This window comes from Sitodiplosis mosellana, unplaced genomic scaffold (genome assembly GCF_009176505.1).
Source record: "Sitodiplosis mosellana isolate CC-2019 unplaced genomic scaffold, AAFC_SMos_1.0 Smas_scaffold_30, whole genome shotgun sequence".
NCBI classification, from domain to species: Eukaryota; Metazoa; Arthropoda; class Insecta; order Diptera; family Cecidomyiidae; genus Sitodiplosis; species Sitodiplosis mosellana.
Window position 1 is genome coordinate 1607536 of NW_022595272.1, and position 13731 is coordinate 1621266.

Genomic DNA, 13731 nt, shown 5'->3' on the forward strand with positions numbered 1-13731 from the left:
CAGAGGTGTAAAGTTGCAAGATTTGTTGTGTCATTCAAATCATTAATCAAACGTTTGTTCTGTTGTTTGTGCGACATTATCGAGATTCCTCAACGGGAGGCTTTTTTTCAATTGAATTTGTTGCCATTCAGATTTTCGTCTTTCGCGAGTTTTATAGACCCAAGAGTATTGTGTGAAAATCTGTTTTTTCTACGTAGATACATCCAAAGTTGCACAAGTCTTTGATAAGAAAATGAGAATTTAAAATCACGATCTAGATAAGAAAAAAAGTTGTCTACAATGAAATAATCCAGCAAAGTATATTCAAAAAATTGTGCAATTTCACCGATAAATCTATTCGTTTTATCATCTATTCAAAAACATTTTAACCTTCATTCTGTATATCTTTCTCATTCATCACTTCGAATCCGAGTTTCACAAGCGGTGACACAACGAACTTTCAATAGATGTCGCCACAACCGTCCGTCTGTCATTGATGTTCGAATTTCGAAAAGTGTTTTGTAATCTTTCAAGGTTTGACCGAACGAGATGGCTATATGAGTGGAGAGTGTGCTGTACACTCACTGCGTCCGTCCAACCGATGAGTAATGAAAGGAAAAAAACAAAAACAACCTACCAACACACGCGCAACATCCAACATGTGAAACCCAATTTGAAAGTCAAATGGCTCGTGTGTCGATTTTCGAAGTAAGCAAAATGAAATTGTCAACGACAGCACACAGAGCGAAAAGTAACAGATTAGAGAGAAAACGTAGTCGTTTCGGGGTACTCGACGATTGTGTTGGCATTTGATTGCGTGTGTATGTGCATGTGCTTGTGCGAGAGAATGAATGTGTGTGATATTGACTGTACGCTGCTGCGCTAAACGATTGCCACAAGAGATATATGAACTTGTGAAATAAGCAATAGACAGATGATTCTTTGTTACGAACACACAATCAAACACACACTTAGATGCAACTCACTCACTCACTTCATAATACATTAACATGCCTTTGTTTTGTTGTATTCTCAATTTCGTGTTTCTCGCTCTCGAAACTTCAAATTTATAATTATAATTGTATGAAGAATTTTTTTTTTTTTTTGTATATTTGTGACGGAAGAGAGATTTTCTCTTTTTGTTTCATTTCGTTGTCGCCACACGGATTTACTTAGATTTTCTTTGTCACTGTCGAATGTACACACAAATTAATCGAAATTGTGCAAGGTTATAAATTAAGTGGTGAGAGTGCTTCACAGACCTAGCAATCGGATCATATTGCAAGTTTTTAGCTTCTGTCGTCTCAACTTGCTGTGACAATAATAAAGAGAAACACTCAAAGCCAACTCAGACACACAATACCTTCGATTTACGTAAAAGTGAAATAAATTTCAGCGGTGCTGATTGGAGAAATAAGAGAGAAAAAAAAAAACTAGTTCATCGCCCATATTTTTATACGGTAAACACATCATAATGGATATTGACGAGAATACGGGTCAAGGGACACCGCCATCACAGCCACCAACTGGTGATGTAGAACAATTTCTGCTACATCAATTCAGCCGAATGGGCACCACCGATCACGATGAGTTGGTCAATCAACTACAAAAGGTCCTAGGAAATCAATTGAACTACAACACAGCCCGTTTCTTCCTGGACATGAACAATTGGTATGTATGGTGATGGAATTTATGTGGCCATATTTTTGTAGCTATCGTTGTGGTTGTTGTTACCCATCGTAATTGTTTTTGTTTGTCATTTTTTTTCTTGCCTGTTTAAACACGTACGAACTTGGTCATTTGTGAGGTTATGTGGAAGTGTTTTTATTTTGAATTCTTTTTGTACTCATTTTTTTTTTTTGCTACGTGCTATGCATTACCTTTATGCATTGTTGTTGTTTGGTTTTGTTTCAAATCAAGTGGCAAATAAAACGATTTTGTTTATCTCTCTCTCAAAATCAATTGTCGATCGACGCGTTTGTTATATTTCCGCCTTTTTCACATTGTGTTTGTCGTTCAAGGTTCAGAGCGCAAGAAACGAAAGTTTCAATGTGCCTCATCGTTGGCAATATTATCACCGACTCATTTCGATGACAGCCAAATAGAACGATTTCTGTGTATCAAATACCGTTTTAAATGTGATTAACTCCTTCATGTACTTATGATACAGCAAAAATTATGATTAGCAATGCTTGAAACTGATAAGCAGTTTTTAATATATGATGGAAATTTGTTTTGATTTATTTGCAGGAACTTACAAGCGGCTGTCGGTTTCTATTTGGATTATTATTCGGGCATGAAACTGCCGTCAATGCAAATCATATCGGACGTTACGATAGGCGAGGGTGAAGCCGTCACTCCGAACACACCGTAAGAGAATAAATTGACAACCAATTTCTGTGCCATTTTGCCCTTTTGATGATAACCTTTCGCCAAATGTTGGTGTCAAATACTGAATGTGTGCTCATATATTTTGTAGGTTTGTGCAATCGTGGAGCGTTCGCAACAATGGTGAAGAACCGTGGCCATACAATTGTTATATAAAAAGTACATCGAACGAAAATCTGCCGGTCGTTCCCGTTTCTCCTGTTGAACCCGGCCAGTGTACAGTCATCTCAGTGAATTTACAAAGCCCCGCCGAGCTCGGTAGCTTTCAAACTAAATGGCGGTTATTCACATCGAATGGTTCCTGCTTCGGTGGTACGTTATCATGCAATTCATCAAAACAATGCGATTTGTTCAGAGTTCTGACTTCTCTGAAACTAATCTTTGTACTTAACACCGCAATGCTTCATTTGGCAATCGATTTCAAACCGTTTGGATTGTTTGTCAACAAACACGTTTCTGATTTCAATAAACTAATTCCTTTGTTGGTTGATCTTTTTTTTGCAGACACAATGTGGTCAATAGTTCAAGTGACTGAAAGTGGTACATTGGCCTTAACACAACAGCTATCCGAACTGCATACGAATAACTCAGCTGAAATTCCAATGTCCAAACCTACGCTAGAGGTAAACATTTGACAACCATTTTACGAAATTAATTCACACATTAAAATGGAATGCTTTTCTCTTTTTCCAATTTGTAGGGTCCACAATCCCAGATCGATGATTGTGATATGTGATGATAAGTTCGTTCGTTGCCACATCGTTTTTATATCAACTTTGCCTCCTTTCATTCGTTAAAAATTACTGTGTGCGAAACAAACAAAATGTAATATATGCTATTGCGGTTTAGTCTTTAAGGGAATAGAATTATACATACAGATATACTATATAATGTGTGGATGCATTGCGTCAGGAGAGAAACAGAAAAAAAAACTCATGCGAATTATAAACTATTGGATCTATGTGTCTAAATATAGGAGGACGAGGTGAATGGCTACACAAAGAATATTCAAAATTTTACAACAAAAATTTAACGTCGAACATGAATGATTTACTGAACTATTATCATTCCTTTCCGATTCACACACACACACACACTGTTCGAACATCGTGGCATTTCAATTTTTTCTAATTGTCAGGCCGAACAATACGAATTTGTTCACCGGTTTTCATTTGCTTTAGCTTGTTTTTCTTTTCTAACCGTGTAGAATTCACTGTCTTATGAATGTTGGACTTGAGTTGTACACGCACTCACATTGTCTTTTACAGTCAAAGATGAAGAGATCTTAAAATTACAAGTTCCATTTTGAATGTTAGTTTTTAATTGAGCAGTTGATCGCGCACATTGGATCATCTATGTATCCAATACATGGATAAACAGAAACAAATGTGCTTACCAATCAAATTAGTACACACAAAAACGAATGTCGTAGCAAGTATGATCATTATGAGTAGTTGTAAATCAAGCGTATTCAGAGTAAATATATATATTGATTATTATGATTAAGTGCGCAAATGAAAGAAAATGCAGAACAAACAAAAAAATCTGAGAAAAAAAAAACACAATTATGTCACTTTCTTTCTTTTTATCATGTTTTGAACAAATTGATTATTATCCATTTTCTTAATTACTAAAATTAATATATATATGAAAAATGGTATAGGATTAAGTCGAAAACAAATACATTTGAAAATAGAAATTTCCATTAAAAAGAAAATACGTTGCGTTAAAATTACTTACGTTGTGTTTTATTCGCTCATATACTTTGCTCTTGATTTATGTGTATGTCCTTGTGCCGAGTATTTTCCGGTCATTTCATGCTTCCATATTTTATTGCAGTTGACAGACTAAGCGAAGGAGAGAAAGAGAAAGTCGGAGATAGAAAGGGAGAGAACAGTTGGAACTTTTGCCAATTGTGCAGCATGCCTTCATAAAGACCAACAACAAAAGGAATACATGAAGTGAAAGACAAATGATGCACTGTACTTTTTATTCTAGATAGATAAATTTTATTGTCATTTATCGCATTTTTTCCGTTCATGTATATATCATTATTGTAACTTATATTGAAAGAAATCATTTAAACTTGTTGCTCAATTGTACATTAAGTACTAAAATGATGATTTTGCGAATAGAAAGATAAACAAACACATTTTTTTTTCTTCTGTGGATACATATATAGCGGACTTTGATTCTACAGCTTCTATTTATTAACCTATGTTAAACAGAACCGAATCAAGTAGTATAATTATCCTCTCCATTTAACTTAAACTTTTCTTAATTAATGTTTTAAATAATTCATGATGTGCTTGAGGGCGGGCTGGCTGGTTGACTGGCTGGCTACATTTGCACACACACACAGCGCCTAGTTATTGTATTTAGCTTTATTTTTCTTGTCTTTTGTTGATTGGGTCATAGTCACAACAACACACATATATACTTTATACTGAGCTGCAAATTTTCGTTGTTTTTTTTTTTTTTTTTTAATTTTTGGTTTTATCAGAGGAGATGTGATGCCATTTTGGAATTTATAAGCATGAGTGCTCGAAAACGAATGAAAAAATGAAACAGAAACGTGTATATTTTTGGATTAAGAGAAAACAGGGGGAGCGTCTAAAATGCTCAGAGTAATAAAAATTTAAAAGTTAAAATTCTGTATGCTTTCGGATTAAAATAATGGTGCTTATTAATCGGTGAAAATAGCTGCGAAGGGCATTTTTAAGCCTTTGCCATCATCGGTTTTCGTCGTTCGATTCGTACTTGGAATCCTTCTTCACGCTTCAATATAATATCGGCTTGTAATTTGAAATCGTCTTCCTTCAAATCCGAATGGATGCGATAGTTTCGTAGAATGGTCGAAAGTAAAACCTTCAATTTTAACATTGCATATTTACGACCTGAAAAATGAAGTGTACCGAAAGAGAGGATATGAACAAAACAGAAACAGAAGCAGAAAAAATAAAACGAGAGAACAAAACCATAAGTCAAAATGATACACCCGAAATTTGTAATTCCAATGCATAATTGATGCATTTACTGGCTGAAATTTTCATGAATATCAAATATGTATGAGTCGCTTACCGACACAGCTTCGTGGGCCAGCCGAGAATGGAATGAACGCGTAGTAGTGACGATTGGCCTGTCGTTCCGGCAAGAAGTTGTCTGGATTAAACTTCTCTGGGTTTGGATAGATGTTTTTGTCACGGTGCAACAGGAATGTTGTGACAACAACTGTAGCGCCAGCTGGAACTGTGTATTTGCCACTGGTCAATTTCAAGTTTTCCTTTAATTCACGAGCAATAATCGGCACCGGTGGAAACATTCGTAGCGTTTCCATCAAACAACGTTCCAAATATTTCATTTCGAGAGTGTCTTGGAATGTGGCCGGACGATCCGAATCGCCGAAAATGTCGTTAAGCTCTTGAACCACTTTCTCTTGAATGTCCTGGTGGATGCCCATCATTGACAAGAAGAATGAACTGGCGGCGGCGGTTGTATCGTGTCCCTCAAACATAATGGTATCGACCTGTTCCTTAATCTCTTTGTCGGTGATGAGTGCACCGTTTTGTGCGCTTTCCAACAACAAATCCAAGAATGCCAAACGCTTCTTCTCTCCAACATCGTCAGTCTCATTATCAACATCTAAATCGTCTTTCAAACCGGACGATTGTCCAAATGATAATCCTTCAACGGTTGTCGTTGAACGGGGTACATCGATGCCAGTAACGTTGGTGTTGATTTCGGTGCTTGCCAGTGAACCTCGTGCTCCCAATTTGAATGCATTCTTTTTGTTTCGGATAACCTTCATGGTGAGACCGTGAATGGTGCCGAGTAATTTGATTTGCTGTTTAGCCAAATTGGTCAAATTGAAAATCCAGTTAGCACGCAGCCACAAGCTACGATGGCGAGCGTGCAAAATGTCGCACATCTTCATGACAGCCACTAGGAAAAAAAAGGCAGATCGAATCAAAATCAAAAAAAAAAACGCATAAAAGGGTTGTATTGCTTGCGCATAGACGTACAACTGTGTGTATAAAATATAATTAGATTGTGAGATAGATAACCAAAATAACATACTTGCATAGTCGTATCCGGATTGACCTTGGGTCTTTTTCGATACACCCATGGCGGTTTCTGTTGGATAGAAAGAAAAATGAAGGAAACGAGAGGGGAAAAAGAGAAAAAACATTAATTCACAAGTTTTAATGGTGTTAAATAAATCTTCCATCACAGTTAAAATTGATTGATCGATTGGTGGACCCAATTTGATGCGCATTCTCGATTGCAGTTAAGCAAGAAAAGCATCAAGGAGAAAAATGATGTGTATAGTAGAATTGGTAATGAATATATGAAGTAAATAGCTAAATCGCGTTTAAATAAAACCAAACGATGCGGCACCGATGAATCGTTTGAGCAAGAGCCGAGTGTGTGTGTGTGTGTGTGTGTGTGTTCGTTGTGCATTTTTCATAGAATGTACGATGTGCATACACCGCCTTATCAGTCAGTATCGTTTATAAGCACATAAAATAGAGACTATTTTCTGCCTATGCCATATAACGTGCCACATACACGTTTGATATATGCGAATAATATGCTCGCTACTTTTTCTTTTCTTTCTTTTTATTTTTGCAATCGCACCAAATTATGTGTAACAGTAGCGCGTTTGAGTTGTATTATATAATATTGGTATTTGATATGTGTTCATAATAATTTAGTACGTTTTTCTGCATACATGTGCTCCCATTGCTCCCATACCGCAGTGAATGTGCCTCCATGAATAAATACATGATCATTTGCAAACGAAAAAAAAAACACCGAAATAAAGTTGCACCGCAGCACCACATACGTGCGCACATACACACACACACACACACACGTCGCGCGCGAGATGTTAGAAAACCACTTTCTCTATAAACTGGAGAATGTGAGATAATACTTTTGATCGATACTTTTTTCATCATCGCATTTTCTTTTAAATTCTACTGTGTGTTCGTTACACAACTGTTCGATGAGACAGCTTATGCTGAGTGCTAGTATGCTGCTGCATACGTGCTGCTTTGGTTCACATACTATGAATGTGTGTACATCGCAAAATTTTTATGCTGCTCTGTTTGCTTTTTGTGACTCAGTTACCCAGTTTTGTTATTTATTTAATATTTCTTGATTATTTTCATTTCGTTGTTGTTTTTTGCTACTTTCGAGTAACAAATAAAAATGAAGCAATACTGCAATTATGCACTGTTGTCGTTCGGAATCGTGTAATAATAACACTTGGTGCAGTAATGCTTTTTATCATTTGCGTTTACTAATGTCGTCAGCAATAAAAGTCAGAAAACCAGAAATGATAGTTCACCGTCGTCACCGTCGTTCAACCCGATGTGTGTGTATGTGCGTTTCTGATATAGATGATATTGCGGTGAAAGGAATACGAATGATATCATTAAAGATTAAAATATTCTAAAATTTTTAATGCCCTATTTGCATACGGTGATCAACGTGAGTGCCTCTGGCATTTTCCGCATTAGACGGGATTGAATGCATTTACACATTGCAATGCTCGCGCAAAATGCTTACTTAAAATTTATTTTAGTTGACAAGTTGACGGTGAATGACAAGTCAAACTAGTTTCAACAAATTATTTATGATTCAGTCACCCTCACATCATATGCGTAGTTGCGGTAGAGGAAAATTGTGTCGTTTCAATTTTCATCTATTTAAACATAAATTTCATCGATTTGTTTGACTTCGGCATGCATCTAGAACCGGTGATTTGTGTTCACTCTCTCGCTCTCTTTGTATGTCTCCGACGGCAATTTAGACTTATATTTCCACAAAATAATAGAGCACACATACACACATTAACATCGTTATGAAAAGATTAGGAACGACAATTTTGACTTAAAGAGATCCGTCGTCGTGGTCGTAGTCGTCTCCGTAGAAAACGGAGAACACAATTCGAAATTTACAACTGGCCACTATTTTGCTAAATTGCTTTCTTGGCATAGACATACAGTTGATTGGATAATTGGCCAGCATTGCGGACTTTTATGCAATGTTCTCGTTAGCTTGAGTCCAATAGCATGCAACAACGCCTCACTATGTGCAGCGAACAATTCACTTTTCGATGCGATGCGATAAATACAAACATTCATCATATGATGCAGTTGACGCGGCCTAGTCTAGAGACCGAATGACTTTTCTTCTTCTTCTTCTTCGTTGTGGGGTCTGTCGCATTATTTGCAAGTGGACCGATATGCTTCATATTTTGAAGTTATTTAATCGCTATGTAGAGTGGGAAGATGAATATCAATTGAGGGAACATGCATCAATTGAAAATGTGTTGTGCATGAGTGCTGTATCGAGGCAGGTGGACGCGAGCGCGCGCACATACTCCTCTATGGACGAACCATTTTAAACTTGTGTGTTTCTATTCTCGGTGTCTTTTTTTCTTGTTCAATGCATTGGAAATACCAGAGTAGCCACAGCAATGGATATGAGAGGGATGTATTAGATAATAGACCAAGCACAACAAACACAGAGCTAATGTCGACGTCATGCGTACATTGAAATTACCAATGCGAGTAACACCTCTAATAATGTGCATTCAAACAGGGTACTTCATTATCACTTTGCATGAATTCTCTTGGCAATTTTGAGCAAAACCGCAGTGAAATGCGGCACAGCATTGGGAATAGTGGTACACCGGTACACCTTGTAAGTTGTCGGTGGAATTGTACAATATATAAATAAAATAAAATAAAATATTCCACAATTTGTCTTCGGCCGATAGTTAAAGCGTGTGGAAAATTACCAAAAGTAAATTTTAGCTCACAGCAAAACAGTCGTGTTGAACAACATTTCGAACGAGAGAGTTACCTAATCAATTTGTGTGTGGGCAAAGCAAATGAATTTCATAAACATTCAAACGAAATTTCGTTAGCAACACAGCGGCACAGCCAACGCTCAATGGTGGAATGCCAAACAATAAAGGAGTTAAATTTACACATCTGGATTTTTCATATTATTCTCCTTCTTTTGACTGATTGTGCACCACCCGTTCCCCTTGCCATGCACAATTGTGAGCTCCTTTCCGAGTGAAATTCCATAGTGAAACGGAAGACATAATCGGAACACAATTATGCATCACCGCAGGAGACAAAACGATTCAAGTAAGCGAAAGGAAGTGAACGAAATCAGAGTTCGGATGAAGATGTTGTAGTGAATTGTGATAAATGAAAAGCGCATAAATTTTCTTACCCAATAGAATCTCGACGGTGGCTTCGCTCATGTAATCGTGAGCATCGAATGTTTTGCCTAGTTCCAAATTCAATTTTTTAATGACTTGACGCGAATTTTCGTTGAATAAATCGATGAAGCCCTTCAACACATTTAAATGGAATGTCGGCGCGATAAGTTTGCGGTGCGAACGCCATTTATGACCTGATAACGGGAAAAACCAAATTACATTCAATCGTAAATTGAACGGTGACGGTGAATAAAAATGCGAAAATGAAAAATGCGTCCCTCTTGCAAAACGTGCTGCTGCTGCTGCTGCTGCGATATATGCGTAGCTCTCGCATACTTGCACAGGCACACAAACACGCAAAGAAAGAGAGTACTAAATCGAGGCTTACCTGTACTGATGAGGAGCCCATCGCCCAACCACGGCTTGAAAAAATCGTATTCCGCCGATTTATCAATGTACACATGACTGCTGAGTATCAATTCAACATCAGCCGGATTAAACAGGAACACAATCAATTTTGGTCCAATCCAAAGTTTGGCCACCGAATTGAAATCATATGTAACGGCCTTCTCCAAAATGGTCCGGAAAACGTCTGACATAGAAAATGAACGCATTGAAATGCAAAGTAAGTACAAACGAACGAACAAATGAATGAATGGACGAAAAAAAAAAAAAAAGAACGGCAGTTGCGAAGCACAGAACTCCAATGTGATTAAATGTACATTTTCGTTGTTCTTATTTGGTTTCATACCGACAGAGACACGATTCACGCTTGTCGCACGGCATCAACTCGAGCTCACAGCCACTCGATTGTGAGCTCGAGTCGTTTGGTTCATCCGCGTGCACTACATACCGAATATTTATTTGAATAAACCGTAATTGAAAAATATGAACAAAAAACGGGAAGTAAAGGCTATTTGCTTGATTAACAGCATAAATGGTTTATGTGAGAATTTTGTTTGATTAGCGGTCGGTGATTTTACGCAAGTGTGCAGTCGCGCTTTGATTTGATTCAAAAATAGAATATAGCGTGAATGGATCACACAATATGGGCTTTAATTCCGTTTAACAAATCGCTCGCTACGTAGAAAAGCGGATCCGGTGACCTTTGGTCGTGAAGGAAAACTGTGATTCCGCGATTTGACAATGAGGCGAATTTCAAGCAAAATCAACTATGAACAATCGTTTGACACTTTCTGTTTTTTTTTTCACCACATTGAAACCATAGAGTAGTAATTCAATTCAAAGTTACAGGAATTTTAAGAAAAAGAAAACATTCAATTCAAAAATGGTATTTTTGTCTTTCTTTCCCGGAACAATCGATCTTTTGAACAAATTGACTACGTAACGGTGTACATTAATCATAGAGTCAATTATAAACACATTTCGATTCACAAACGAGCTATTTTAATCTTTTAATTACGATTTCAGATGAAACCAAAACCACTTTGTCGAGAGATAGAAATAAAAATAATAGGTTAGTATGTAGAAGGCTATACTTACTGTGCGATGATCCCATTAAATCGAACAAATTGCCAATAATCGGGTATCCAGGCGGTCCTGGAATATTTGCAGCGTGTTTGTTCAAATTCCGGCGAGAAAGCTTAAAATATATCAACCAGAGAACAAACAACGGCACTAGCAAAAAGTAGAACATTTGGCTGGATGCCATGTTACTTGCAGATGGTCCCAAATCCGATGCTACACGTCCTGCCATTGTTTCCGTTTCTTATCTTTTCTTATACTTTTGGAAATTCAATTTACTCGACTTTTTTTCTAAATGGATTTTATCTTTCGCACAAAATCGCTTCCGTATTTAAACTTGAACCTAAGACGATCAAAAAGCTATACTTAAATACTGAAAAAGGTTGCTTTTTAATTCGTTTTGCACTGAACAAAAGAACCGAAGAAGTAAACTTTTCTCGTTGGAAATGCTACGTGTCGTTTTAAATTTTTACTTAAGTAAATCGTGACGATTCCACCGAATAATCGCCACCAATGAATTCGTTCAACAAATGAAAAAAAAAAAATTGAATTTTCCGCTTTGAGTGTTACGCGCTCGCGCCGTGTACTGTACTCACTTAAAACTAAATGGATGATTGCACTCACCACTAACTTATATAGTTTATGTCCACCATAAATTATACACAGCCACTAATACGTGCAAATCGTCACAACGGTCGCAAAAATAGAAATATTATATCGAAATATGTATGACGCATGTAACTACTGGTACTTGTTCATATGCATATACAAAGATTGTGTGCCCCAACTGCACACACAATTGCAAGGCAGCAAACGCGTACGACAATAAGGCCCAATGCAAACCAATTGAAATCGATAGTAATATGTGCAGTGGTCGATTAAAAAGACACAACCGTAGTGTTGGTAGTTTGAATTCGGCATTAGTTGAAAAGAACCAAACGAATTATTCAACGTCACACAGTGTGGCAGTGTGTGAAATATTCGGTGGTAAAACGATTTCATGTCGAAGCTTAACTTAGATAAGAGCGAGAGAGAGAGAGAGAGAGAGAGAGAGAGCTTTGATTTCGTTACATGTGGTATCAAAATAATTGGTGTTACGTTACTCCAAATGCTCTCTCTGTGTGTTCGGTATATGCTTGCTACTACTACTTCTACTGTATTCCGCTTGGCACGGCATACAGCTCGAATTGACTCACGATGAACTACGAAAGTAAGTTTCGTGAAGTTTTCCAATCAACTTTTCGGTTGCACATCTCCAGTTTTTCTCAAGAAGAGGAAAAAGGAATCGAACGCAATTCAGATCAATGAATCGATAATTCCGAACATTGTTGAACGAATTGAGTTGCCATGTCTTAATGTACTGTACACACCACGATTTGCTTGCTCGTTATGCTTCGACTTGAACTCTTCATTGAAATATTCAGTGGAAAAGTAATTCGCAAGTCAATCACACAAGCCAAGTCAGATTTCAATTTTTACGCATTAGTTTCTCATTCAACCTACGAACCAACCGCATATTCCATTCACAACGGATGGTTGGTTGATGTGATTTTTTCAGAAATTGTGCTATACCAAAATTTGATGTCAGCACTTTGAATAAGTGAATCCATCAATCAATCAGGATAATTATCAAAACGGGGCTGTTTTGCTCCAGATTGTCAAGGGATGATCGAACAAAAGAATTTCTGAATATGTTTCTCTTTGGAAGAAGAGGCTGGAAAGCAAACAAGTAATAAGCACGCGTGTTTGCTTGTGTTGAGCTCATTTTCACCCGTCACATTCGTAATCACCAAAGTGATTTCACGCGCAACGTTTCTTTTTCAACGGTGAAACATCTCCTCAAATAGCTGTCGGCAATAAAAATCATCAGATTACGATATAAAATGTGAACAATTGATATGTTTATTTTCTCTTTAACAGATTATAGAAGCGGCCGTGATTTGATGTCAGTCGGCCATGTATTTAGCATATATATATATTCGACAAATCATTCAGCAAGGAAGAAAGAAAACAGATAGGGAAAGACAAGATGTCAAACGATCTTGTACACACAATGCACAAATTAAAATATAAATTCTTGGAATAAATTTTCTATAAATACATCGCAGTCAATATAATCGAATTAGCACATAAACGGGTTGTGATGGTGGCGTATTGTTTAAATGATAAAACATCGAGGAGAACAACGATCTGACCAGATTGAATCGATTTGCATCGAATCAACAATCAATCGCTTCGAGTAACTCACACTCACTCACTCTATGCGGTGTAGTAAGTAGTCTAATCCTGTTTTTCGATTAATTAATTTCGCCGAAGATGTGTTTAAACTGCTGACGTATGCATTTCAAATGAATGTACGCGCTCCAAATAACCGACATTCACTTTGTTCAGTCATTTTCATATAAATGCATACTACACACTTGTTGTTGTAATTATCATCGATTTAATACGAATTATTGCTCGAATTGGCTCATTTACATTGCAAATGTGCAATTTTTATTTTTTTTTTTCTACATGCGCGCGCGTCGTTGTTATGATGTAGACAGTGTCATCATCGGGCTCGGTTCATTGGCTTGGGCATATTTAATTCCAGAATGAATAATTCCCTTTTGTTCTGATTTGTTAGTTTTTGA

General features: G+C 37.1%; 3 protein-coding genes across 3 annotated transcripts in view; 2 read left to right on the forward strand and 1 right to left on the reverse strand.

Moving 5' to 3' along the window:
- LOC129569261 (protein drumstick) overlaps positions 1–258 on the forward strand; it is a 141439-nt gene extending 141181 nt beyond the window's left edge. Inside the window, exon 4 of the mRNA XM_055447939.1 lies at positions 249–258. The gene's annotated coding sequence lies outside the window, so the exon portion shown is untranslated. The remainder of the gene's footprint in view (positions 1–248) is intronic.
- Positions 259–559: 301 nt separating this feature from the next.
- On the forward strand, positions 560–4102 carry LOC129569259 (protein ILRUN). Its single transcript, XM_055447936.1, has 5 exons — positions 560–1650; positions 2230–2349; positions 2459–2679; positions 2872–2990; positions 3068–4102. The coding sequence occupies exons 1-5, from the start codon at positions 1454–1456 to the stop codon at positions 3101–3103; spliced, it is 693 nt and encodes a 230-aa protein (XP_055303911.1). The 5' UTR covers positions 560–1453; the 3' UTR covers positions 3104–4102.
- Positions 4103–4343: 241 nt separating this feature from the next.
- LOC129569255 (cytochrome P450 4g15) lies at positions 4344–11709 on the reverse strand. The gene is made up of 6 exons (XM_055447932.1): positions 11117–11709; positions 10002–10205; positions 9625–9807; positions 6445–6501; positions 5449–6309; positions 4344–5264 (listed from the first exon to the last, which is right to left on the reverse strand). Exons 1-6 carry the CDS (start codon positions 11328–11330, stop codon positions 5086–5088), a joined length of 1698 nt encoding a protein of 565 aa, XP_055303907.1. The 5' UTR covers positions 11331–11709; the 3' UTR covers positions 4344–5085.
- Between the last annotated feature and the right edge of the window lie 2022 nt (positions 11710–13731).

Coding starts and splice junctions, on each gene's coding strand:
- LOC129569259 (XM_055447936.1), top strand. CDS start 1,454: ATGGATATTGACGAGAATACGGGTCAAGGGACACCGCCATCACAGCCA. Junction 2,350..2,458: donor GCCGTCACTCCGAACACACC/GTAAGAGAATAA, acceptor TATATTTTGTAG/GTTTGTGCAATCGTGGAGCG. Junction 2,991..3,067: donor TGTCCAAACCTACGCTAGAG/GTAAACATTTGA, acceptor TCCAATTTGTAG/GGTCCACAATCCCAGATCGA.
- LOC129569255 (XM_055447932.1), bottom strand. CDS start 11,330: ATGGCAGGACGTGTAGCATCGGATTTGGGACCATCTGCAAGTAACATG. Junction 6,310..6,444: donor ATCCGGATACGACTATGCAA/GTATGTTATTTT, acceptor TTTTTTTCCTAG/TGGCTGTCATGAAGATGTGC. Junction 5,265..5,448: donor TGGCCCACGAAGCTGTGTCG/GTAAGCGACTCA, acceptor TTCATTTTTCAG/GTCGTAAATATGCAATGTTA.